Genomic DNA, 27,061 nt, shown 5'->3' with positions numbered 1-27,061 from the left:
CAGGAGAACTACACGTTTAGCAACAGGAGGAGCGGAGAGATAAGCAGAGAGGACTTGTATGGTGGTGTGTGGCATGTCAAGATGTTTACTGTTCAACTTCTTTCCTTTTACTTCTCCAAACTCCAGGAGGACCCCACCAAGAAGGTAAGAGAAGCTCCACTGTATGGAAATGTCTTTCTTAACCCACATGAGAGGCAGTGAACCCGAATAGTTCTTCTGAAAGTAACTGTAGTCTGTCGAGAAGGATTCTTTCAGAATGTCGCAGCAAAGATTGTTGTGATGCTGCATCCATGAAGAAGAGTGAGACAATGTTATGGAACAAATGCACGACTGAAGTCTACTAACAAAAAGATCCTTTGGCAATTATGTTTGGTTGCAAGCGGGTACTTGTTAGTTATTTGTTAATTAAAAAGTATTACTGTTTTCAAATAACTTGGGTGAATGCTGTGTCATGCCATTGGTAGCTACAACTTACAGTGATTGGCCTTAGGACGACCTTAAAAATGATACAGCAATTAAACAATAACTTTGGCTTTCAATATTGCCTTCCTGGTGCAAGTTACAATCAATGGAATTTCAACACAGATGCAATTCATAATGGCAGTCAAATCACTCATTAACACCAATAAGGTCCTCCCATTTGGTTTACGAGAAACTGCAACAAGTTGACTTTTGTTCTTGCATAATGGCAGTTTTCATTGATCCCTGTCATTTTCCCAAAGAGGGTGGTGCATCATTCGTTTGGGCTACTTAATACTCATCTCATTAGAGAGATGACTGAGGGAACTTTGGTGTTTTTCATCACAATTTAAATTTCAAAGCTTCACTTTCATTTGGAGTGACTCTAAATGTAGTTTCAGTACTTTCAAGTTTTATTTATCAAATGCACAGCAATACAGCATGGCAGACATTGCTGACACTAATATTTAGTTAAATCTAGAAAACCTGCAATCTACCAATTAACAGTATAAATTTAACAGTATTTACAGGCCGGCGTGGAATTTGAAATTAACAGTATTTACAGGACAACAAATGTTTTTTGAATTGAGCTAAAATCTCATTTAAAATCTCAAATTTAAAAATTGATGGTTCGAATGGTAGGTGATGTGTAATAAATAAATAAAATGTGTATGTGCATAGTGCAGGAATGGTATATCAGAAAAGTGAGCAGTGCAGAATGAGTTCAAATGTAGAGTTTTTATTCTTCGATCACAATAATCTGAGGGAACCAGTGGTAAAAGGGGAGAATCAGGGCCATGATAACTTGGCAATGATCCTGTGACCAAAGATTAGAATAGTGGATGGTGTCTAAAGCAGTAAGTGTGAGTGCAGGGAGGATTTCATCCAGGTGCATCCCATTGGTTTTGATGTGGGTGGGACGTGGGTTAACTCAAGGTAACCTGCAGAGATAAGGTGAAAGCATTCTCTCAGTACAACAGATTCATATGGGGTGGGCACCACTTTAATCTTAGCTCAATGTGTCATGGATTATCTGACGGTCTGTGTTGGGAAATGATTAACGTTCTTCTTTGGAAATGTAAGTGTTACTCTTTTCTTAGGGTAGGCTGGACACTTGCTGACTTTCTGAGCGGTATCCCAACACACATAGAGTCACACACGCGGTTATGAACACATATATGTCACACTTTGTTGGGTTTATGGCCAGAAACTTGTCCCCTGACTGTGTCATTAGGACTGAGTACACTGGGTTAATGTGTGTATATAGGGACTGAAATCTGTGTGTGTGTGTGTGTGTGTGTGTGTGTGTGTGTGTGTGTGTGTGTGTGTGTGTGTGTGTGTGTGTGTGTGTGTGTGTGTGTGTTTATAGCCAGCCCCTTACGTCTTGCATGCTGTCTCCGGTTTGTTTACTTTGGCTGGATTTAGTAGCTGATTCCATCACTTTGTACATAGTTTGCCTGATTTGTTCCATCCATATCACTAATGGTTCATGTTTTCAAATTATTCCTTAGGGCATTAAGGGCTTTTTTTAACATATTACTCTAACACATTTCTAATAGATACTCCTACTTTTTATGCCTCGACTCTATTAATTTCCAGCTACTTTGCTTGTTTCATACTAACATCATTAAAAGGGGATTTTTAAGCTTTCCCATCCCCTAAAATGTATTAAGCCCCAATTTGTTATAGCAACCCCCCCCCCCCACACACACACACACAAATGGCTGGCATGGACACTGATTCATTAGACTGAAGAGGTTTATGCCTTCAAAATGTGTGCCCAAGCTTTTGAAATGACTGATAACACATGTAAGAAGTGTTAATCTGTCTGATGGCTACTCAAATTTTAGGTCTACTGTTAAAATTTGGGCAAAAACAGACCTACCCGAATATGTGATCGGTGAACAAAGGTCATTCATGTACAGTTCCGGGGCGTCAATAAAACAATTTGGATATTTTTAGATTTAGAAAACTCAAATAAACAAGTATGATTACAAGATGTGTACTTGAGCCAGTGCAGTCATCTTTGTTTTCCTGCTGGTGTTTGTTTTACTTGGCCTGCAGGCTGCAGAACAAAGGACACAAGTTCCCCAAGGATAGCCATCTCTTAGAAAATGGGTCATAGAGAACTTTCTGGTAGGCTTACATTTCAAAGTTTCTATAATGAGCTTTGATCCGCATGAGAGAAGCACAGCATTTCATGTGGATGTTGGTCTGGAAAAGTTCAGGAACCCCATCTAGTGTTATGTGAGGAATGGGGCAAGGTGTGGTGGGAAGCATAGACAATACCAGAGGAAACTTGGTGAAAACTTTGAATGAATAAAAAAACCCCAGAAAAAAACAAGAGCTTCTGAGCTAAAGGGAGGAAGGAAGGACCTCGTCATAAGCCACTGATAGACGAGGTTAAGAAATGATAGGAGGAGAGGGAAACGAGAGAGATGAGAGCTATTTAAGGACCCCACCACCACCTGTCTCTGTGTCTCTTGTGGGGGTACCCAGGCAGGGGTCCTCAGCAGGAATGTAGACACAGAATGGCCCTAGTTGACCTCAAACGGAAAATGGACCATTTATAATCTCCTTAAGGAGAAATAAACAAAATCTCCATCACTCACTGGGGGAGATGTTCATTAAGTGTTTCTACACAGAAATAAGCACTGTGTCAAATAAGCTGGCGCCTTATTGTCACTTTCAGTATATCTGGATCGTTATTATTTTCTCTCTTGCTACTCCTCACCTTTTTCTGTCTCTCTCTCTCCCTTTACAACATACCTATCATACCTCTCTGGGTGCTCTCAAGTTATGTCATGAAGTTAATCTGTGAGTCAAGTCAACTTGCATAGCCCAAAATCACAAGGTAGTCCTGAAGAGCTTTACAGTCAGTACAATATATTGTTTTATACAACAATATAAAACAATATATGACAATTTGCGACATATGACACCCTCTATCCTTGGACCCTAGACCCAAATGAGGAAAAACTCCACAAGCGAAACCTTATCGGGAAAGAAAATATGGGAGGAACCTCAGGAAGAGCAAACAAGGAGGATCCCTTTTCCCGGATGGACACATGCAATAGGTGTCTGTAACAACCACGGATGACTAGACTCGCTAACCCGTGGCTAATGGGTTACAGGTTGTTGGCTTGGGGTAACAGGTTGGCTAACCAGTCAACTGAAGGGTCTGACCCATTAGCTAAGAGCTAGCAAGTCTAGTAATCCGTGGTCATTACATGTCAAATGGCCAAAATACACAAAAATAACAGAATCATAATGTAACATCATAGATTATAGGTTACACAGAGCGAGGTAATGTAGAATACATATAGTTAATGCATAAGATGTAGCAAATTTAAATGTGCTGGAAATCAAAATTGTGAAGCGAGTGCAAGGTAAATTTTGTGAATCTGTGTCCATCCAAGACAACGTCAGGAAGCCCACAGATGCAGTCAGTAGCCGACGGGACCCCGCGCCACAAACCAGCTCTGCTCTGTGGGGCCCTGCAGAGAGAACAGACTTCACATGCACTCAAGAGGCGAGGCAGACTTCCACACCCATTCAGACAGAGAGAGAACAAACACGAGGGAAGTGATGAGAGTGGTGCACAGGTTGTCATAGCTAAAACCAATACATTCACGATTCAATACTTTATTGCCATACAACTCAGATGATAGGACTTTGCCTCAGTGTGCTCCTGACCGAAGAAAAAACAATCACAGCATAACACATAAGAAATAAAAACCCATAACACGCAACCCCCTCCCCATAAAAAATTACATACATCTGTGGATGTAAGCTCTAGTGTAAAATAAGAATAAAATATTAGGTGCTTTAAAATACAGTAAAATGCAGTAGTAGTTAGTGTGTTGCTTTCGTGAAGTGCTGGTGCAGAATTGGGGAGCCATTTAGTAATTGGATGGTTCTACAGTACGTGCTGTTGAGAAAACGAGATGTCTTAGTTTTGATTGGCCCTGGGTGTTTTCCCTGAGGGGAGCATTATTAAGACAGGGCTGGCGGGGTGCGTGGAGTCCTGTAGTATTTTAAAAACTTTGCGCTGAATGCCGATCTTGTAGCTGTCAGACATGGGCGTGAGTTTGCAGCTGGTGGTTTTTTGAGGCGGAGCAAACATTCTGTCCAGCTGCTTCCTCTGCTGAGCTGTGGAGCTGCCATACCACACAGATATAGAAAAGGTGAAAACACTTTCTGTCGCAGCTCTGCAGAACTGCAGCATCCCCTTTCTAGACACACCAAACTTTTTGAGCTGGTGCAGGAAAAATAGTCTTTGGTGGGCTTTATTGATGAGACAGATCAAGTTGTCATCCCATTTCAGAGAGGAGGAGATTGCTGTTCTGAGAAACCCCCCCCCCCTTTTTTCCCTCCCCAATTGTATCCGGCCAATTACCTGACTCTTCTGAGCCATCCCAGTCGCTGCTCCACCCCCTCTGCTGAGCTGGGGAGGGCTGCAGACTACCACATGCCTCCTCTGATACATGTGAAGTCACCAGCCGTGTCTTTTCACCTGACAGTGAGGAGTTTCACCAGGGGGATGTAGCGTGTGGGAGGATCACGCTATTCCCCCCAGTTCCCCCTCCCCCCGGAACAGGTGCCCAAACCAATCAGAGAAGGCGCTAGTTCAGCGACCAGGACACATACCTACATCCGGCTTCCCACCTGCACACATGGCCAATTGTGTCTGCAGGGACTCCTGACCAAGCCAGAGGTAACACGGAGATTGGAACTGGCGATCCCTGTGTTGGTAGGCAACGGAATAGACTACCACACCACCTGCACCCCATTTCTGAGAAACTTAAAGCTGTCTGCTCTTTCCACCTCCAGAATATTGATGGTCAGCAGCGGAAGAGCACTTCCCATCTCTCTAAAAGTCGACCACCAGCTCTTTAGTTTTGGAGATGTTCAGTTCCAAGTTGCAGAAAGAGCACCTGTCAGTCAGAGATGGGACCTAATGTCTTTCCTGATTCATTGTCACATGAGATCAACCCTACCAATGTTGTGTCATTGGCAAATTTAAACATTTTAACAGGGTCACAATGTGAAATGCAGTCATTTGTGTACAATGAATACAGGAGAGGTGATAGTATGCAACCCTGAGGGGCACCAGTGTACCGGGTTTAGAGAGCCTATTGTTAATTTTGACTACCTGTGGTCTATGCTGTAGAAAGTAAAAAATCCAGGGCGTCTAGGTCAATTCCGTTGCCTACCAACACGGAAATTGCCAGTTCGAATCCCCGTGTTACCTCCGGCTTGGTCGGGCGTCCCTACAAACACAATTGGCCGTGTCTGCGAGTGGGAAGCCGGATATGGGTATGTGTCCTGGCCGCTGCACTAGCGCCTCCTCTGGTCGGTCGGAGCACCTGTTTGGAGGGGTGGGGGAACTGGGGGGAATAGCATGATCCTCCCACGTGTTACGTCCCCCTGGTGTAACTCCTCACTTTCAGGTGAAAAGAAGCGGCTGGTGACTCCACATGTATCAGAGGAAGCATGTGGTAGTCTTCATCCCTCCCCAGATCAGCAGAGGGGGTGGAGAAGCAACCGGGACGGCTCGGAAGAGTGGGGTAATCTGTCGGATACAATTGGGGAGGAAAAAAAAGGGGGGGGGGGGAAAGTAAAAAAAATCCAATGACATAAAGAGTGATCGACTCCTAGGTGCCATAAATTATCAAAAATTATATGTAGGTAAGATCAAATTAAAAGCAGAGCTATAGTCCACAAAGAGAAACCGTGCATAAGTGGTAGGAATTTCTAAGTGCTGCAGGATGGAATGGAGACAGAGGGACGCATCCTCTACAGACCTGTTTGCCCTCTATGCAAACTGGTAGGGGTTTATGCTGACCATGTTGAATAGGTGTTTACATACTAGGTGCTCAAAGATTTTCATTATTACAGATGTTATTTCGACAGGTCCCTAATCATTCAGACAACTGTTGTTGGATTTCTTAGGCACAGGGATTATGACAGCAGATTTAGAACATGCAAAGCTTTGCATTCCTGGAGTGACCTGTAAAAAATGTCAGTGAAGACAATGGCAAGTTCATCTGCACAACATTTTAGGGTAGCGGAGGTTACAAGCTCAAGGCCCGCAGTGCTCCTGGTGTTCGGTCGTCGGTTCACAACAGGTGCCTCACCTCATTCTTCTCTATCACAAATGGGGGAGTAAGGGAACTGACCGCTATTGGCTGTCTTATTAAGCTTTGATTGTTTTCAAATAGTATAAAAGCAGGGTCAATTTTCTTTTTCCTTCTGTTTTTTGTTGTTTCTACCCTGCTTTTTTTTAGGTGGACAGGTTTCTGTACTCCATGCGTCTCCATGACGACCAGCTGAGAGACATCTCAGCTCGTTTCCTAGGTGAAATGACTAAGGGGCTCTCATCTGAAAGCAACGCCACGGCAACAGTTAAGATGCTGCCCACGCATGTCCGTTCCACGCCTGATGGATCAGGTACAAAGGAGGAGTTCAAATCACCTCCCTTTGAACTCAAAACTTGTACTAACTTTTTAAGCTAATGTAATGTGTAATCAAACAACATATGTGATCTTTTTGACAGTTTAGTCCAAAGCCTGTTTTTTTCCCCAACGTAATAACTGTGATCAATGTAAAAGACTTAAGCAACATAGCAGAGGGAAGATGTGTAGCAAATTATTCTCTCAAAAAATCTGGAAATAATTCATGAAGCTAGTTTAAAGGGCCATGTTACTTTTTCTTCAATCCAGTTTTGAACTTGGAAACAGGTCTTGACAACAATAACTTTAGATATCCTCATATCACTGTACTGTAGAATTTAGAAACTAGTGGTATATAGTTTGAAAGATATTGTAAAATTTCTCCTTTCAACAACTTGATTTCTTTTCCCCACTCTCTGTTTGTATGTCTTGTCTGCCTCCCATCTAGAAAAAGGGGAGTTCCTTGCGTTGGATCTGGGAGGCTCCAAGTTTAAGGTGCTCCAGGTTAAAGTGAGAGAGGAGGCAGGGAAAAACAGTAGAAGAGTGGAGATGGAGGAGCAAACCTACCCCATGCCAAAGGAGCTGCTTTTTGGGAAGGGAGTAGAGGTGAGCAGGAGTCAGAAAATGGGTTTAGGATTGAGGAGGTATGAAAGACAGGGAGGGGAGGGGATGGACAGATGAATAACAATGTGAGATGTAAGGCCCACATGTACAGAATCACAGACCTGAAAACAGATTTCAGATATTAATAAGGAAGTGTGCAAAATTTGGAGATTTGGGGGAAATGATTATAAAATCTGTTAACATATTAGATATTTAAAGTAATTTGAAAATACACTATCCATCCCTGTCCCTCAGAAACCCTGTCGCGCTTCTGTGTCTTTGTGCACGTGAGTGTGTGCATCTAAGTGTGCATATGTCACATAAAAGCAGTTTTTTGTATGGGATAGAGATAGAAAAATTTTGAGTCGACTAGCATCACAGAAGACAATGTAAAAAATGTTTTAAAAACTGGGTGTCTGGGTGGCGTGGCGGTCTATTCCGTTACCTACCAACACGGGGATTGTCGGTTCGAATCCCCGTGTTACCTCCGGCTCGGTCAGGCGTCCCTACAGACACAATTGGCCGTGGCTGCGGGTGGGAAGCTGGATGTGGGTCTGTGTCCTGGTCGCTGCACTAGCGCCTCCTCTGGTTGGTTGGGGCGCCTGTTTAGGGGGGAGGGGGGACTGGGGGGTGAATAGCGTGATCCTCCTACACGCTACGTTCCCCTGGCGAAACTCCTCACTGTCAGGTGAAAAGAAGCGGCTGGCGACTCCTGATGTAATGGAGGAGGCATGTGGTAGTCTGCATTCCTCCCCGGATCAGCAGAGGGGGTGGAGCTGCGACTGGGACAGCTTGGAAAATAGGGTAATTGGCCAAGTACAATTGGGGAGAAAAAGAGGAGGGGGGGGGGCAAAAAAACCAGCCATTTTTCTTTTAATTTTTATTATAGGAGTTGATCACACAAACTTTCTCACAGTAAAGATGGGTCAAAAGACAAAAATCTTGATTTAAAAAAAAAGTAAAATAGAGAAAGAGAAATGGGAAAAAAATTAAACAGAATTTGGAAAAGGATGGATCGCCATGTTCCTCATGATTTGAGAGATGGATGTATGGGGCTTTAATGAAAGAGCGCAAAAAAGGACAAAGGGAAGGGAAGCAGGGAATATGAAGGTAGAGAGAGAAAGAGAGAGAGGGAGCAAAGGAGAAATAAAAGCGGTGGCAGTAAAGGGATAAGGGGTGGGGTTGCATTAGTGGTTTGATGGAAGGGTGGAGGAGGGAGTCAGGAGGAGAAAAGGGTGATGGAGGAGGAGGAGGAGGAGAAGTGTATAGGAGAGGAAAAATAACCCCCCCCCCCAACCATAGACTTTGTGCATGGTGCAAAATGTTTTTCACTGCTCATACCAAATGTGAAAAGATGGGAGAGATGCTGAGAAAAATGGGGAGAGGCAGCAGGGAGGGTAAAATGAGGTTTGAGGGCTCATGGAGGGATGGGCGTGGGTGATAAGGAAACAGGGAAGTAAGACAGGGGTGTGTAGCGGAGACGGCAGTGCCTACTATGTGTCTGTCCTGACTGATCATTCTTCCTCTGTCTCTATTTGTCTCATTTCTCCAGTTGTTTGACCATGTGTCCGAATGTCTTAAGGACTTTCTCCATCAGAAGAACATCAGCCTGGACAAGAAACATCCTCTGGGCTTCACCTTCTCCTTCCCCTGTCAGCAGACAGCCCTGAACCAGGTAACATGACTACAGATTTTGTGTAAATTAAAGCTGCTATGAGAAGTTTTTCCACTGATTAGACTTGGTTTAATTTTGATGCCTCTTTATGACTGACAAAAGCAAATGAGGGCACCAGTGAGAAGACTGGATATTGCTATATAAGGACTGTCACCCAGGTGATCAGGGAGGTGCACAAAGGGAAGGGTGACCGAATTGTGCTTTGGCTTGACCTTGCCAACGCATACGGCTCAGTACCCCACAATCGAATCAATGATCGAGACTATTCTGGACTGACACCATGTACCCAGTAAGATCAAAGACCTCATCCTGAACTACTATGGGAACTTCAGGCTAAGAGTCATTTCTGGGAACACAACATCTGACTGGCACCGGCTTGAGAAGGGGTTTATAACTGGGTGTACCATCTCAGTTACTGTCTTCACCCTTGTCAAGAATATGGTGGTCAAGGCAGCTGAAACTGGGTGCAGAGGTCTTCTGTCCAAGTCTGGCGTTCGGCAGCCCCCCCATCAGAGCCTTTATGGACAACCTCAGTGTGACCACATCATTGGTGCCTGGTGGTAGGTGGATCCTCCAGGGCCTGGAGAAGCTCATCTCCTGGGCGAGGATGAGTTTTAAACCAGCCAGAGCCATGGTGGAGAAGAGGGGAAAAGTGGTCGACCGAGTTCGCTTCTTTTTGGACGGCATTGCAATCCCATCCATTACTAAGAAACCAGTCAAGAGTCTAAGCAAGGTCATTGACTTGTAGCCTTAGGGATGCAGCAGCAATCCAAGCAACCATCAAGCAGCTTGAGACTTGGCTCACCACAGTCTAGCCTACTTGGCAGGTTCAAAGCTTGGATTTACCAACATGGCATCTTACCCCGAGACCTCTGGCTTCTGCTGGTTTACGGGGTAACCCTGTCGACAGTGGAGACCTTGGAGAGGAAGATCAGTACCTACCTCTGGGGATGGCTGGGTCTGTCGTGCAGCCTTAGCAGTGCAGCACTGTATGGGAGGAGCAACAAACTCCAGCTCCCTATCAGCAGCCTCGACGAGGAGTTCAGGGTTTCTTGCACAAGAGAAGCACTGCTCTGTTGGGACTCCAAGGACTTTAGAGTGGCATCAGCATGCATTATGGTGCAGACAGAAAGGACATGGAGAGCCCAGAAAGGCCTGGCGATAGCAGAGTCTTGGCTGAGACACAGAACTTTGGTGGCAACTGGATGGGCAGGTTTGGAAGCCATCCCACAACCTCGCTATGATAAGGCCCATGGCCAGGACAGACGCCATCTAGTCCTGGAGGAGGTGCAAGCAGAATGGTGGGCATGGTCTCCTCACCGCTGCGTCAGACTGGGAGCTGCGAGTCGACTTGGGGGTGGGGGGGCAGCTGAGGTTCCCGGATCACATTATAACAACTTTGTTGAGGTCAGAAGTAGTGCTATCATCAGCCTCTTCAAAGCAGGTGCTCCTTATAAAGCTGACAGTTAGTTCCCTGGGGGGACTGGATGGAAGAGGCAAATGAACAGAAGAGGTTCAAGTACCAGGAGCTGGTGGATCAGTGCTGGATGGGAGGCCGGTAGATGCGTTGTGAGCCCATTGAATTGGGGTGTGGAGGCTTTGCTGGCCGCTCACTGTGCAAGGTCTACACTCTAATTGGCATTACTGGGGCTGCAAAAAGGAAAGCCATCAAGTCTACCATGGAGGCTGCAGAGAGGGTCTCCAGATGGCTTTGTATCAGAAAGATTGATCTGTGGGCCAATGCTGCTGGGACACAAGCCAGGGCCTGATCAACTCTGGCTGTGTTGTCTGAGTTAGGGTGTATGTATGATGTTGAAAAACCCGAAACACCCGAGGACCTCAGGAAACATCACTGATGGTGTATCCCAGTGCATCCTAGGATGTGTCTTCGAATCAGATTCTTGTCTTCAGATTGGATTCCCCGCAAAATTTGACAAAATGGTTTACGACACACAGATGGGATACATGGCCACAATCCACATCACCACTACATGTCTTGCTGCGGTCTTTAAAACAAATGCACAAGCCATCAGAGGGTGAATGTTGATCTTTGTGACAAGAGGCAATGCTTATGCAAAATGAGGTCATTTCCCCACGAAACACTACCGCTTTTGTCCACAGGGGCGCACAAGGTTAACAAAAATCCAAAACTCCTCATCGCAGCTTTAATTAAAGTGAACAAGGGTAAAATGTATTTGTCTGTCTGTCTGTCTGTCTGTCTGTTTGTCTGTCCGTCCATCTGTCAGTCATCCATACCTTTGGTACCACGACCAGGGGCTTTCAAACAGATATCAAATGTGGTAATAATGGAAATGTGCAGAGCCTTTTTGTGTGCTAGCTATAATATAGCTTACTACATTATTCTCATATGATCTCTCCATTCAGCAGGGGCTAGAGATACTGTATAGTTCCATTCAATGTGTGAGAAAGCAACCGTCACCTCTTTTCTTCCCTCTGTGTAGGGAATATTAATAAACTGGAGTAAAAACTTCCGGGCCCGGGGCCTCCAGGGGAAAGATGTGGTTCAGGCCCTCAGACAGGCTATCAACAGAACTGGGGTAGGACACCTCTGCATCACCATTAACTATGTTAACATTGTCCCGCTGCTCAAGAATTTGACCATATGTCATATAGTGAGGCTTCAGTAGAATAGAGGCTAATTAAGGCACCTTAGAATTGCCAGAGATCAAAGCTGTTTCTTCAAGTGGATGTAAAGAACACATAGTCGCATAACTCATCAGCTACTAACTACATCCCCTAAGAACTGTCACTACCAGTGACACTTAATATACTAAATGTTGCATGATTCAAAAGACTTGTCTTATCTCTCCCTTCAGGATATGGATGTGGATGTGTTGGCTCTGGTTAATGATACGGTGGGAACAATGATGACCTGTGGTTTTGATGACCAGCATTGTGAAGTGGGACTCATCATTGGTTAGGAAATTACTGGACTATTACTTCTCACTGTATCTTTAACCTTTCCTTCCCTCTGTGATGTCAGAAATGTCATTGGTACTGAAACCTTCCGATATCTCATCTTCATCTGCTTTTTAACATTTGCTGTCTCCCTTTTTTTTTTCTTATTTCGTCTTTGTTTAATCCATTTTTCCATGTGAAGAAGAAAATCATTCATAAGACTAGTCTCTGAGAGACTTAGACAGATCTACTCACTGAAGATGCATTTTCAAAGCAAACGCATGTGCCCATGTCACATGTAAACACAATAATCCCATTCAGAAATGGACAAAATCTGAAATCATTTTACATAGTTGATGTAGCATTTTTTAATGGCTTACTCCATCTCTATCTAGGGGTATTAAAAATTGTGTACGTGTGTGTGTGTGTGTCTCTCTCTCTTTAGGCACAGGTACCAATGCGTGCTACATGGAGCAGCTGTGTCACATTGGCCTGGTGGAGGGAGACGAGGGCAGGATGTGTGTGAACACTGAGTGGGGGGCCTTCGGAGATGATGGGGCACTGGACGATTATATCACTGAGTTTGACAGGGAAATTGATGCCGCCTCCACCAACCCAGGAAAACAGCTGTAGGGAAAGCACTTTGTGTAACATGACATAGCATGGCATAACACCATCACATGACATGACATGGCATGATGTGATACAACATACTGTCACGTACCACAGTACAACAGCTTAATACAACATGTTAATAGAACTTCATAACTAATATGTAGTAATATATCCCATCCTGCTTTTCTCCCTGTCATGACTATCTTCTGTCTCCTCATGTACTTTTCCCTCTGTTATTTTGCCCCCCCCCCCTTGTCTGAGTAGCTTTGAGAAGCTGATTGGCGGCCTATATTTGGGGGAGCTGGTAAGGCTGATTGTATTAAAGATGACTAAACTTGAACTGCTGTTTAATGGGAATGCTTCCAGTGCCCTGAAGGTCAAAGGGAAAATAACCACAGCACATGTAGCAGCTATGGAAGAGTAAGATGCCTGTGTGTGTATCTATCCATCTGTCTGTCTGTCTGTCTGTTTGAGCTTTATCTTTTTTTTTTTTTGTTACTCTGACTGCATATTTTGTGTAACTTTTATGTTTTTGTAAATCTTGGTCTTTTGGCCGGGTGTCCCTTATGAAAGATTTATAATATCAGTGTGACAACCAGGCTAAATAAAGGATAAATACCAAAAGTAATAGAAATCAATCAGTCAATCAAGCTGGATTTTATATAGCGCTTTTCTAGCTGCAACAGCCACTCAAAGCGCCTTACATTTCTGGTCAAATCTGAATTTCAGACACCTGTTACAATATATATCTGTTTAAATGTTTTTCAGTCTCTTTTTCTGTCTGCCGGCCTGTCTTGTGAGTACCAAAAATGTAACATTTATTTACTATGCCTGTTTTTCTCTCTCTTTCTTAGGTACAAAAATGGTCTGAGGAACACCAGAGACATTCTTCTCAACCTCGGTTTGACTCCATCGCATGATGACTGCATTGCCGTTCAACAGGTCAGCACTGTTGTCTCCTTCAGATCCTCAAACCTGGTGGCAGCAGGGCTGGCTGCCATCTTGAATCGCATCAGACAAAATAGGAAGTTGAAGACGTTAAAGATCACAGTCGGCGTGGATGGCACATTGTACAGAACACACCCACAGTAAGTTTTGGAAATAGTCGCCACAAATCACAAGATTTATCATCATTATCATCACCTCTAATATTCGGCAATGGTCGGAAACACACGTTAAAAATTTAAGATTATGATAAGCCAGCTAGTTATTTCCCTAAAACACAAACAATTATGAGGGTTTGCATGGTTTTGTTTTTATTTTGAGGCTAAATTATCCATTATGGAATAAAAACATGGGCAAACTGAACTTCAAATTATCCCCAATGACCACTGTCACATTTGGAGGAAGATATGTTTTATAAGTCATAATAGTAATTGTTTTAACAGTAAAAGTAGTTAAACCAAGTAAGAATAGAAGTAATGATAATAGTAGTATGAGGAGAAAACGTGATGATATTGTTAATAATGGAAATAACAATTACAGGTATGCTAAACGCCTCCACAAGGTGGTACGTCGGTTGGTTCCCGATTGTCATGTCCGATTCATCCTATCAGAGAGCGGCAGCAGCAAGGGAGCCGCCGTGGTAACAGCGGTTGCCCAGCGATTGGCATCACAGAGACGACAGGTTAAGTGTGTGTGTGTGTGTGTGTGTGTGTGTGAGTGTATGGGACCCGCTTTTAGCATGATTTCAGTATGTTATCACTAACATGTTTCATTAATATTTTCAGATGTTATATGTGTAAATCTCTAACTTGTGCTCCAGGTGGAAGAGACCCTATCGCCTTTTAGACTGAGCCAAGAGCAACTTGGATTGGTCAAGGTCAGGATGAGGGCAGGGCTAGATGCAGGGCTAAGGAATGTCAGCGCTCCTGTAAAGATGCTGCCCGCATTCGTGTACCGAACCCCTGATGGCACAGGTGAGAACAAAGAGTATCAGTAGACCCCACCTAAACACACACAGACACACACACACACACACACACTTTTTTTTCTATACTTGCGAGGACCTTCATTGACTGTATTCATTCCCTAGCCCCTAAGTCTAACCTTAACCATCAGAACTACATGCCTTACCTTAACACTTACCCTACACGTAACCTAATCCTGATGCTAACCTTAACGCTAAACCCAAGTTCCTAACCCTCAGATTAGCCCCTTTAAGAAGTGAGGACCGGCTAAAATGTCGTCACTTATGGTTATTGGACCTTATGGTCCTATGGTTATTGGTCGGCAAAAAGGAATCTGAACAAGAACACACGTGCAGACACACACACACACACTCATTTAAATGGAAATGTCAATTGAATACACACAATTTAGCTCCAGAAGGTGGATAGCACGCGCACACACACACACACACACACACACTCATTTAAATGGAAATGTCAATTGAATACACACAACTGAGCCCCAGAAGGGGACTTTCATTTTTGTCAGAGGAGTTTTCATATTAGCTTCCAGAATCTGTTGTTTTGGATTTTTCTTTTTCTAGAGCATGGAACATACCTAGCCTTAGATTTGGGTGGAACCAACTTCAGAGTTCTACTGGTGAAGATCTACAGTGGTCTGCGTCGCTCTGTACGACTCTACAATAAGATCTACTCAATACCACTGGAGATAATGCAAGGAACAGGCGAGGAGGTGGGACATAAATAAATATTTGAATTTTCAGATAGATAGCAGTTACATAATGTACAGTATATAGTGTGAAACAAGATGTGATAAACTGCTGTGTGAGTAGGACAATTTATTTATATATGCTCTCATTCTGCTTCCCTGTGTGACACAGTGACCATATTGTTCATATCCGTAATTTATCACTCTTATATGAGGGATAGCAGTTGTATTCCAGGTGTTAGGATGAATGGTTTTAAGATGGCTGACTGCCGACTGGGAGAATTCTGCATTTTTCTTGAAAAAGAAAGCCCCCTATTTCTTTCTCTCCTTTTTGTTAGTTGTTTGACCACATAGTGCAGTGTATCAGCGACTTTCTGGACTACATGGGGATGAAGAATGTTCATCTTCCTCTGGGCTTCACCTTCTCCTTCCCTTGCAAGCAGTCTGGTATTAATACGGTAACTATGGATATCATATTATATTTGTTTGAATATGGGATACGGCCCTGAGCTCAAATATGCTAGACTATTTAATTTAATTTTTACACTAGAAATGCTGACAGAGATAATGAGAAATACACATCACTCATACCTGACGCGTGTATTTTTTGGATTATTCATAGGGTTGATATGATTCTGCCACAACCACAGCAACCAAATAGCCAGAGGTGTGCCCGGATGTGGCTGTGCCATCTAAATCTCTCGGTGGCACACCTAGCGTAATTATAAAAAAATGTATGAGTTAGCTGCAAATTAAAAAAAAAATCTTAATGTTATATCTTGTTATTCCTTACATTATTGAGATTAATTGGAAAAAAACTGACGCGACCAATGAAAATAAAACTATTCTTGTTTCTTGCTACTTGTAAACCATTAATTATGGTTCAGAGTTTTGAGTGGCAGTGCATTTCGCAAATGCCAGATTGCGAGTAGACCCTCCTCTTTCACTCCATGTACAGCCCGCGCAATGCACAGAGGAAGCCTACTTTCCACTAGCTAGCTGCTTTTAATGTAGGTTAAGGTAAAAGTCATGGTGAAACAAAGCAGTTTGCTTAAGTTTGTCACAAAAAGACGTCATGAGGAGCAGGAGGATGAGAATTCAGCTCAAATTTAGCCATCATTCTCAACCCAGACACCTACTCCTGCACCAGTTTCTCCTCAAGTATTAATGACACATACGTGGCTGCTAGTTCAGCCCCGTCAGCAGCTGTACCGTTGAAAGACTCTTTTCAACTGTCAGTCGGATAAAAACTAGTATCAGGGATTCAATGATGACGTACAGACTGAACTCTTTGTTCCTGCTCTCCTCTGAAAGACAGCTGACTGAATTGTTGGACTATAATGAAATAATTTCAGTGTTCAACACCAAGCCCCATCGTCTCTCTAATCAAAAGTAAGCTAATTTACAATTTTGGACTGTAGTAGCCTATTGCCTATTTCAATATTATTGTTTATTGGGTACAGTTTTTGTTGGGTGTACAATTGGATATTATGCTGATGTTGCTACACGTGGTGTGTGTGTGTGTGTGTGTGTGTGTGTGTGTGTGTGTGTGTGTGTGTGTGTGTGTGTGTGTGTGTGTGTGGTTTATGTAGCCGCCATGCCAGGCTATGTTCAAGTGTCATCTTTAATGTTAACTGAGCATGGTGGGCGCTGGTGTACCTGTATATCCGTAGCTTGATTAATGCTGCTGTTGCGTGTGTCAGCTGTGTGTGTGTGTGTGAGAGAATATATGGCGACGGTGCCAGGCTATGCAATACTGTTAATGTTCATCTTGAAGCCTGTAATGTTACCTCTGATGATGTATAAAGCTTGTATGATTAAACTGTGGTGCATTCAAGCGAGTAGTTGTGATGGCCTATTTTGGTTAACATACGCGTTTCAGTACCTATTAAGTATGATTGATCTTGGATGGGCTAGGTCCATCTGATTTTCTCTGTGCCCACCCGCACTTTTATTTTTGCCTACGCTGACCTGACAACCTGCATTCATAAGAAGATAGTGCACCATCCTGCAATGGCATCATGTATCCCTCACATGTGATTGTAGCAGTGTTTGCCTGTGCACACGTGTTTATTTTAGGGAGCAACCTGTCTAAATGACTTTGACTGTTCTTATTGAATACTAATATTAATCTGAATGTTCCACAGGGTACATTGGTTAGCTGGACCAAAGGCTTCAAGGCCACAGGCTGCGAAGGAAATGATGTCATTGATATGCTGAGGGATGCCATCAAGAGACGCAATGTGAGTTGCAATTTGTCCATGCCATTTATTGTTTTTGATAGTACTCTAATGTCCTACAAAAACTTTGAATGATCCATACTGCCCACATACAGACAAAAGCTGAAACAAGAGAAAGTGAAACCGAGAACAGTTCACATGTGGTCCAGGGAGGCAACCGAGAGCCTGCAGAGCTGTTTCATTTGCACAGACAGGCAGGTTTTCACCCAGGACCACTTCCTCGAACAGTCTGTCACAGCAGTGACTTCTTACATCCAATATTGTGAGAGTATGCTAATAAATAGAAAGACTGTTAAGTGCTACCAAAACAACAAGCCATGGCTCGCCGCTCACCTGAAAAGAGCAGTTCAGGCTAAGCATAGAGCCTTTGCTACTGGGCACAGAGCGGAGGGGAGAGCTGCACAAATAGTATTAAAGAGGGAGATTGCCCAGGCTAAAGGATGTTACAAGGAACGGGTGGAGGCCATGTTTCAAAGTGGTAATCTGAGGCAGGCCTGGCAAGGCCTCTCTGTCCTCACAAGGAAAGCACCAGCCAAGAAAACTACAGAAAACCCCCACCATCAAAAAGAAATGCATGTTAGGGTTAATACTCCGGTCTGTGCCCCTGACTAAGGCATGGCAAGACGAACTGGAGTTGGTCCCCGCCCACTGCTCCTAGCTGCACAGCTAGGGTGGGAATTTACCCACGGAGATTAATGAAATATATCAAAATAATAATAAAAAATCAAACCATCTTTAAAAAGTGCCAGTAGCGGCTCTGAGGCAGCTAGACGTAGCCGCTAGGCTTTTACATCAGCCATATAGAGAGCCTCCTCATCTTTTCTTTTCTGGCTTGGTATGAGGGGCTCTAACGGACCAACAAGGCCAAGCTGTGGAGGGTGATCACCTTGGAGTCAACTCATAACCTCAGCACCTGCTTTTAGATCCTGCCCTGTAGTAGGAGGTATGTTGCCCCTGTAGTCAAAACAAACAGGGGCAGGGCCAGTTTCATCTCCTCTGCTATTAGGCTGCTTAACAAACGCAACCCCCCAGACCGCCCTTGTCCCCTCCGCCTGGAAGACCTAGACCTGTTGTCCTTACAGAATAAGTAGAAAAGCATTGCTTTTCTTTTAAAAATCTTTTCTGCTTTTACTGTGGTGTTATTTATTTATTTTATTATCTTGTCTGTATGTACTGACCTGAGTAAAATGTATTTCACTGATAATGTCCTGTCAAGTGAAAGGCTCATACTTGGTAAGACTTTAGAGTGATGCACTATCAATAGGGACAGTGCCTTGATACCTCAGAACCCCAAAAGTGTTAACCACTGTTTTGGGGCTCTGAGGGAAACAATGATGTCATAATCCAATAGAGCTCCAACAGACAGCTGTGAAATCTATTATATGCTGGCGTCTTGATTGTTTTAGCATTTACCTGTACTGTGGCCCATGCTCATGTTTGTTGATTGTGAGTCTGACTTGGAACACTGCAGCGACAGAGTGGCATATTGTGTGTGCTTGTCTTCCTAAAGGAATTTGACATGGACATTGAGGCGATAATCAACGATACTGTTGGGACTATGATGAGCTGTGCCTACGAAGACCCACAGTGTGAGATTGGACTGATAGCTGGTATGTATTACACCCCTAATGTGTTTCTGTTACCTACAAACAATTGTATGTAAGTTTGAATTGTTACTGATAAAATTTGTAAAAAAAAAAAACAACTTTTTTTTTCCAGCAGTTGGTAATAATCCATGAGTTTAGCTGTATTTATATTACCTAGTATTGACTGAAATCCTCATGGCTATATCACGTGGTGACACCACAGAGCAAAATGAGTTAAATATAAGCAATCTTGGAAAAGATTGTTGGCATCTTCCTCATGTGATAAGTGTCTTCTACCGTCCATGGTTCAGCACCCTTTGAGGCCGGAGCCAAGCAGAAAAGTTGTCTTCAGGGCATCCGGGTAGGGTAGCAGTTTATTCCGTTGCCTACCAACACGGGGATCGCCGGTTCGAATCCCCGTGTTACCTCTGGCTTGGTCGGGCGTCCCTACAGACACAATTGGCTGTGACTGCGGGTGGGAAGTTGGATGTGGGTGTGTTCTGGTCGCTACACTAGCGCCTCCCCTGGTTGGTTGGGGCACCTGTTTGAGGGAGGGGGAACTGGGGGGAATAGAGTGATCCTCCCATGCACTACGTCCCCCTGGGGGCATGTGATAGTCTGCAGCCCTCCCCAGATCAGCAGAGGAGGTGGAGCAATGACCAGGACAGCTCGGAAGAGTGGGGTAATTGAAAGGGTACAATTGGGGAGAAAAAAGAGGGGGTAGTGTCTTCTGTCCACCATTTCTTTGTCCATTACCACACTTATTCCACACTTAATAATCGTACCCCTCCGAACCCTTTTTTGGGGGGGGGGGGTTCCTCCTCTTTTTCGCCCCAATTGTACTTCGCCAATTACCCCACTTTTCCGAGCCATCCCGGTCGCTGCTCTACTCCCTCTGCCGATCTGGGGAGGGCTTCAGACTACCACATGCCTCCTCTGATACATGTGGAGTAGCCAGCTGCCTCTTTTCAACTGACAGTGAGGAGTTTCACCAGGGGGACGTAGTGCATGGGAGGATCACGCTATTCCCCCCAGTTGTCCCTCCCCCCTGAACAGGCACCCCGACCAACCGACCAGAGGAGGCGCTAGTGCAGCGACCAGGACACATACCCACATCCAGCTTCTCCCCCGCAGACACGGCCAATTGTGTCTGTAGGGATGCCCGACCAAGCCGGAGGTAACACAGGGATTCGAACTGGCGATCCCCGTGTTGGTAGGCAATGGAATAGACCTCTACGCCACCCAGATGCCCCTTGAACCCTTTACAGTAACTGTAAATCATCCTACCTACTAACCACATCTTCAAATGTACAGGTTTAAGTGGATGTACACTGCCAACTGCCCCCAATATGGGAACCTAAAATCGGTCGCATGTAGAAAATGGCAACCATGTGAAAAGTGTTGAACTTTTTTGTACCTCTACTTCCTGTTGTCTTTATGCGTGCTCAATAATCCACGTTAGGAAATCACTGAAAGTTTCTGTGGTCTACTTCCTGTTTATATCACATTTAAATTTATCATCCTTTTATTGAAATGTGTGTACTTAAATAGTATATGAAATTGCCTGGGTGCCACAGGGACAGGCAGTAATGTCTGTTACATGGAGGAACTGAGGAACATTAAGAAGATTGCCACAGAAGAGGGAAGTATGGAGGGAGGTGAGAAAAAAGAGCAGGAGGAGTGGAGAGCAGAGGGAGTGGAGAAGAAGGTAACAAACACCACTGAAAAAACGTCATCTACTGTAAAATGCAATTGTATCAGTATTTATGTTTTAATCTAAAACCATATATGCATTCCTAATCCAGGATTTATGTCAGAATAATGTCCTACATCACTGGCGTCCTGTTAGAATAGATGCCTTTTTTTTTTTTTTTTTTACTGTGTACCTGAAATTGTCTTCCATGTTGATAGTACAAGCACCAACTCACACATGACAACACTTTTTTTTTTTTTAAAGTGAATGTCTGTAGATGTACTAACAAGCATTTCTCAGCTCCATGTAAGTCAGCTGTTGTGTGCAGAATGAATGCAGATGACTAACTCGGACCTCTCAATGGCTTCTGCTTCTAGGAAGATAAGGGGATGGAGGGAGAAGGGAAGCAGGGGAATGGAGAGAGGAAGAGGATGTGTGTAAACACAGAGTGGGGGGGTCTAGGCGAGGATGGTTGTCTTGATGACATCATCACTCACTATGACATAGAGGTGGACCAAGCATCACTCAACCATGGGAAACAGAGGTGAGAGAACACGAGCTTTATGGGAATCTGCAGATTTAGTTTCATGGTGGTTTTATTGGAATTTTAGCCTATGCTCTACTACCGTGTGTGTCTGTTTATCTGTGTGTGCTGTTTTCCTTAGGAAGATAAGAGGGTTGTGTGCGCGCGCGCGCGTGTGTGTGTGCGCGCGCACGCGCGCCCACATGCATGTGTGCCTTTGCACGTGTTTGGTTTTTTGCATTTTTCTACATTTTTTCATCTGCGTTAACCTGTGTGTGCATATATGCGTACATTTTTGCTCATGCTAATGTATACTTCTCTTTATATCTATGTCATGCTCACAAGCATGTGTGTGTGCTCTAGTTGGACAATGCCCCGTACCTTAGTTTGTTGGTCAGATATGTCTGTCCTGTTGGATCTAAAGAGAGAGAGTGTGTGTGTGTGTGTGTGTGTGTGTGTGTTTAGGTTTGAAAAGTTGACCAGTGGGCTATATTTAGGAGAAATCGTACGTCATGTCCTACTGGATTTAACCAGAAGAGGGTTGCTGTTCAGAGGATATGTCACTGAAGCTTTAAAAACACCTGGAATATTTGAAACCAAATACCTGTCATACATAGAGAGGTAAAAGTTTTGGTGGGCACATCTGGGGTCAATGTCTGTGCATGTGTCTGTAAACCTAAATACATGTAACACACCAAGAAGTATGTTTAAAAGAAGATTGCCTAGAAATAGGTCTGTATTGGCTACTGGTGTCTGCAGAAATCAACCTCCTACATCAATGGCTGCAGAAGAAAATAAACAAAGGGGGCATCCGGGTGGCGTAGCAGTCTATTCCGTTGCCTACCAACACAGGGATCGCTGGTTCGAATCCCCATGTTACCTCTGGCTTGGTCGGGCGTCCCTACAGACACAATTGGCCTTGTTTGCAGGTGGGAAGCTGGATGTGGGTATGTGTCCTGGTCACTGCACTAGCGCCTCCTCTGGTCAGTCAGGGCACCTGTTCGGGGGGGAGGGGGAACTGGGGGGAATAGCGTGATTCTTCCATGCGCTACGTCCCCCTGGCGAAACTCCTCACTGTCAGGTGAAAAGAAACGGCTGGCGACTCCCCGTGTACCGGAGGAGGCATGTGGTAGTCTGCAGCCCTCCCTGGATTGGCAGAGGGGGTGGAGCAGAGATTGGGATGGCTTGGAAGAGTGGGGTAATTGACTGGATACAACTGAGGAGAAAAGGGGGGCGGGGGGAAGAAAATAAACGCAACCGCACATAGCAGCAGTCAATACTAAGGAGTTACTAAAATAAAATCTTTGAATGTAGTTTGTACTTAACTCAACCAAGCATCTACACCATGACATACTGCAGAGGTTCCAAACTATGTGCTGTGAAGGCCCAACAGAATGCAACCCCCCCACCCCCAATAAGTTTCACTTCAGCACCACTAAAGAGACGTCAGTAAAACAAGCCAGTGTGATTCAAACCACCAAACCCCACCACCTTCTTGCATCTTGCCAGCACGTGATTAGGAGCCACTGGCATGTATTATATGTACAAAGTATAACACATGAATTATATTACATGTGCAAAGCTATTTGGGACACCTACATACATTGTATTTCACAGCTTCCTCTGTTGCCCTCAGAACAACCCCTTAGGGAGTGTGAGCTCAACAAGGTGCTGAAAAAATTACACAGGGTTGTTGACCCATGCTGACTCCAGTGCTTCCCACAATTGTGTTGAACTGTATATTTTGAACAGCTTTGTCCTGTCCGCCTGCAGCTGCGTTTCCATTGACATAGCCTTATATTTTACTGTGTTGGCCCCCTCTAGTGACCACCTGGCCCTACTGCAGGTCAGAGCCATTCTACAAAAGCTGGGACTTGACAGCACCTGTGATGACAGCATCATAGTAAAAGAGGTAGAGGATGGATTGATGGATGGAGAAATAGATAGATCCTTCATGTAGTGATAAGTGTCTCAAAATAACTAAAATTTCACAGTTAAACAGTGAGGAATTGATGATCCAGCTGTTATATTATGTTTTAAGTGTAATTTATGTGTTTTATAGGTATGTGAAACAGTTTCACATCGTGCTGCTCAGCTGTGTGGAGCAGGACTGGCGGCTGTGGTTGATAAGATCAGAGAAAACCGTGGACTGGAGCATCTGGACATCACTGTAGGGGTGGATGGAACGCTGTACAAACTACATCCACAGTCAGTAATTATTATCATTATCATTATATAATAGAAGTAACAGAGAAGTAGGTTATTCATTTATTAACTCCCCCCCTTCTCTTTTCTCTACTGCTTCTGCTGCTATTGTAGTTTCGCTAGGGTCCTGCAGGCGACAGTCAGGGAGTTGGCTCCTCAGTGTTGTGTGACTTTCGTCCTGTCAGAAGAAGGTAGTGGGAAAGGTGCTGCCCTCATCACTGCGGTGGCCATACAGCAGAAGGTGGAAATATAAGTACCTGGAATTACAAACTTGATAGCTATCCAATTACCCCAAATGACAGTTACTGTCATTACAGTGTGTGATGCAGATGTTATGGCCACATGGGAGCATCAAATTCGAAATGACAAAGCCCTGTGCTTTTGATAGGACAGTGAAGTTTGTCCAACAAATGATCGAGTTGACATCTGCTCTCCTGCATGCTAAATGTCTGTTTCATAAATAAAATGTGTCTGCTAAATGGGTTTATATTTCAATGCAGTTGAGTCCCGGGGAGTAAAATGTCTTTCTCTCCCTGGATTGGAAAGTTTTAAGAACCCCTAGTTTAGAGAGTTGAAGGCAAAATATGTACATCAGTGATACATTAGAGTCAACAGTTCAGATGTTCCCTTTCTGAATATCACTGTATACACATGACCATTCTGGCAAAACCTATCAGTTCAAGGTGCAAGATTTATCCGATGGGACTTTTAAGATGCACAGACCGCCTTCAAGTCAAAATAGGGGAGTGAAATCCCATCTTCCATCAGAACTGCAGACTAACTTAATTCAAGAAAGGCCTAAAAAATTTCCCCTTTTCAGACATACCATAATCCATAGATGGTCTCTAAGTAGGACTGTTATACTGATTTGTGGAATTGTCCAACTAAGTTTTAATTTGAATTTCTTACTATTATTACTTGCGTCACTGCCGGTTGTCTCCCTTTTGAACACTTTAACTATTTGCATTTGACATGACATGAATTGTTAACGCTGATATGCATGTGATACTGATTTATGAAATTGTTCTGCTGATTTGTAGTTTGAATCCCCTATTACTCACATCACTATTGGTAATCTACCTGCTGTGCCTGTACTAATGACATTTGACATGCACTCTCACCCATGATATGATTACTGATTGTGCTGTAAGATGCCTGTAGATTGCCACATGAATATATCTGGTAATCGCTGTCTCTTGTAAGTCACTTTGAAAACGTGTCTGCTAAAAATGTAAAATGCATTCGGTGGGAAAAGTACAACCCTTTCGGCTGTGGGACGATATAGATCCAGACCTGACATCGCAACACATCAACATGGGAAGCATTATTACTGGTGAAGCTTGCTAGTATCACAAATGGTGGAATGATAATATTGTATTAATTAATTAATTAAGCGCTTACACTTTGATAAAAAGCTGTTTTTGTCCATGTTAAGCATGTATCACTTACTACTGTAATGGAAAAATTAATGTGGCGGGGGGGGGCTTACAGTTGCACTGATCTCGCTCAAGTCAGTGTGATTGGCTGGAAACGGGTTTAAATGTGACTGCCCCCCGCCCCCAGGAAGACTCAGACCAGAGCCTGGCATCCGGAGGGTTCCATGTCCCCACTTGCCACATTCAATTTTTGTTATCTCTTGAATACTGTTTGTAATATTTAAATGATGTCACTCTATACAGTATGTGGTCTTATGCAGAAAATGAGTTCAAACAGGACCCGTGTCTCTACTGCTGGACCCTACCATTCACACACTGACCTCTAAGAATGTATTGGTTACTTTTTTTTTCGATGTTTATTTATCAGCGATCTCCATCTTGTCCCCCATTCGAAAATGAAAGGTATCCGTCTTAATAATAATTAATTAAAAAGACACCCCATGCAGCGCTTACATGGTTTTAGGTGTTAGAATTACCCAGTTTCCCCTTGGGGATGAATAAATTATTCGGATTCTTATTGATTCTGATTCTGAGAATTACCGTTCCTGAGCCTCTCCCCCCTGCCCCCCTTAACATGGCTGAGTTTACGTGTTGTCCTGTATTCATTTTCTTTCTGTTGCCCAAATTCTTCTGTATTTGAAGTCTGTATGGCCATTTTGCACGGAATGAGATACTATAAATGATATTATTGATAAGTGCCTACTTTCAGCAAGATCATCCCTAAATAACTCAATAAATGATTATTTTATAATTTAAAGTATTCTTTGTGTGTATGCAAACTAGTTTGCTGTATGTTGGTGTGCACTTCTGTGTGTGTGTGTGTGTGTGTGTGTGGGGGGGGGGTTAGTCAGCAGTATCTCAGTATTGATGACGAGGAGGAGGAGGAGGTTCGGAATGCTGCTGACAGAATGTCTCTAGCAAAACAACTACTTTTCTGTTCTCTATTGTTCTATAATGACTCAGTCTTTGTGATTTTCTATCTGCATATTTGTCTTCCTGTCCATTTTGCTGTATGCCAGTTTATCAGGCAAGCCCCATCTATGCCTGTCTGTCTGCCATCCTTCTGTCTGTCTAATTTCCTGGCTGTCTTTCCAGTAGGAGCACTTTACAAAGATATAATACTGAAAAAACTGAAATGATGATACGGGCAGATGTTCCCTATTCTTATAAACAGGAATGAGAATTAAGGGCACACAGCTGTTCCCTGTGTAACATCAGTAAAGATCAGTTCACTTAAACGAATAATAATCCCCACTGATCCCATCCCTGTCCAAGATGACTGTTGCTTTAAGTGAAAGTGAATAATTGTGTCTTTTTTTTTCTTTTTAAACTGCTAATTACAAAGATGCCTGGTTGAGATTCGGGTTCTGCATGCGACCCTGCGTAGAGGTTAGATCAGGCAAGTGGTAGGTAAAACTTTGATTAGAAGAAAGTGAGAGGGGAACAGACAGGGAGGAGGAAAAGAAAGAAACCAGTAAGGCGGGAAGGTGGGGAGTAAGTAAAGGAGGAAAGGTTGCATGATAAAAAGGAGTGAGACGGTAGCTAAGCCTGTCGGGGATTAACGTTTAAACAACACTGCCGGCTAGGGGAAACGTCTTGCACGCACACACACACACACACACACACACACACACACACACACACTAATAATCTGACTGTGTCCTTAGCTGTGACCTGTAGAAACATGCACACACAGCTTCAGTCCAGTGACACAGATAAATGCATGCAAGCAGTGTGTGCACAACCACACAGCTGGCCTGCTGACGTTGTGGTCCATGCAAATTCAGTGACTGTTGGTAAAGCTAGCCTGCTATTGCATCTTGCTCTGCCCCTTCATCTATATGTCTATCTGTCCCTATGTGTTCGCAACCCCCCCCCCTTTTTTTCCCCCAGTGCAACCTTCTTAAAGATCCAACAAATGAAAACTACGTACATGCACAAAATATCCCTTTATGAATGAGAGTCATGATGGAAGTTTTACGCTTGAAGCAGGAGTAATTTATAACCTTACATACCCCTCACATCTTCCAGAC

The 27,061-nt window shown here is 43.8% G+C and overlaps 1 protein-coding gene across 1 annotated transcript; it reads left to right on the top strand.

Moving 5' to 3' along the window:
- The first annotated feature begins 38 nt into the window (after nucleotides 1–38).
- LOC130111850 (hexokinase HKDC1-like) lies at nucleotides 39–25,749 on the top strand. Its single transcript, XM_056279147.1, has 21 exons — nucleotides 39–144; nucleotides 6,750–6,912; nucleotides 7,363–7,520; nucleotides 9,070–9,192; nucleotides 11,655–11,750; nucleotides 12,030–12,129; nucleotides 12,557–12,740; nucleotides 12,991–13,146; nucleotides 13,581–13,814; nucleotides 14,212–14,353; nucleotides 14,492–14,645; nucleotides 15,221–15,369; nucleotides 15,684–15,803; nucleotides 17,493–17,588; nucleotides 19,096–19,195; nucleotides 20,749–20,879; nucleotides 21,242–21,408; nucleotides 21,853–22,008; nucleotides 23,212–23,299; nucleotides 23,450–23,595; nucleotides 23,707–25,749. Exons 1-21 carry the CDS (start codon nucleotides 82–84, stop codon nucleotides 23,843–23,845), a joined length of 2,865 nt encoding a protein of 954 aa, XP_056135122.1. The 5' UTR covers nucleotides 39–81; the 3' UTR covers nucleotides 23,846–25,749.
- Nucleotides 25,750–27,061: the final 1,312 nt, after the last annotated feature.

This window comes from Lampris incognitus, chromosome 4 (assembly GCF_029633865.1).
Source record: "Lampris incognitus isolate fLamInc1 chromosome 4, fLamInc1.hap2, whole genome shotgun sequence".
NCBI classification, from domain to species: domain Eukaryota; kingdom Metazoa; phylum Chordata; class Actinopteri; order Lampriformes; family Lampridae; genus Lampris; species Lampris incognitus.
This window is presented reverse-complemented; position numbering and strand designations above follow the sequence as displayed.

Bases quoted from the DNA above. Each gene is read 5' to 3' on its own strand.
- LOC130111850 (XM_056279147.1), top strand. From the start codon at position 82: ATGTTTACTGTTCAACTTCTTTCCTTTTACTTCTCCAAACTCCAGGAG. The intron at 145-6,749 runs GTAAGAGAAGCT...GCTTTTTTTTAG, and splicing joins AGGAGGACCCCACCAAGAAG to GTGGACAGGTTTCTGTACTC. The intron at 20,880-21,241 runs GTAACAAACACC...TTCTGCTTCTAG, and splicing joins CAGAGGGAGTGGAGAAGAAG to GAAGATAAGGGGATGGAGGG.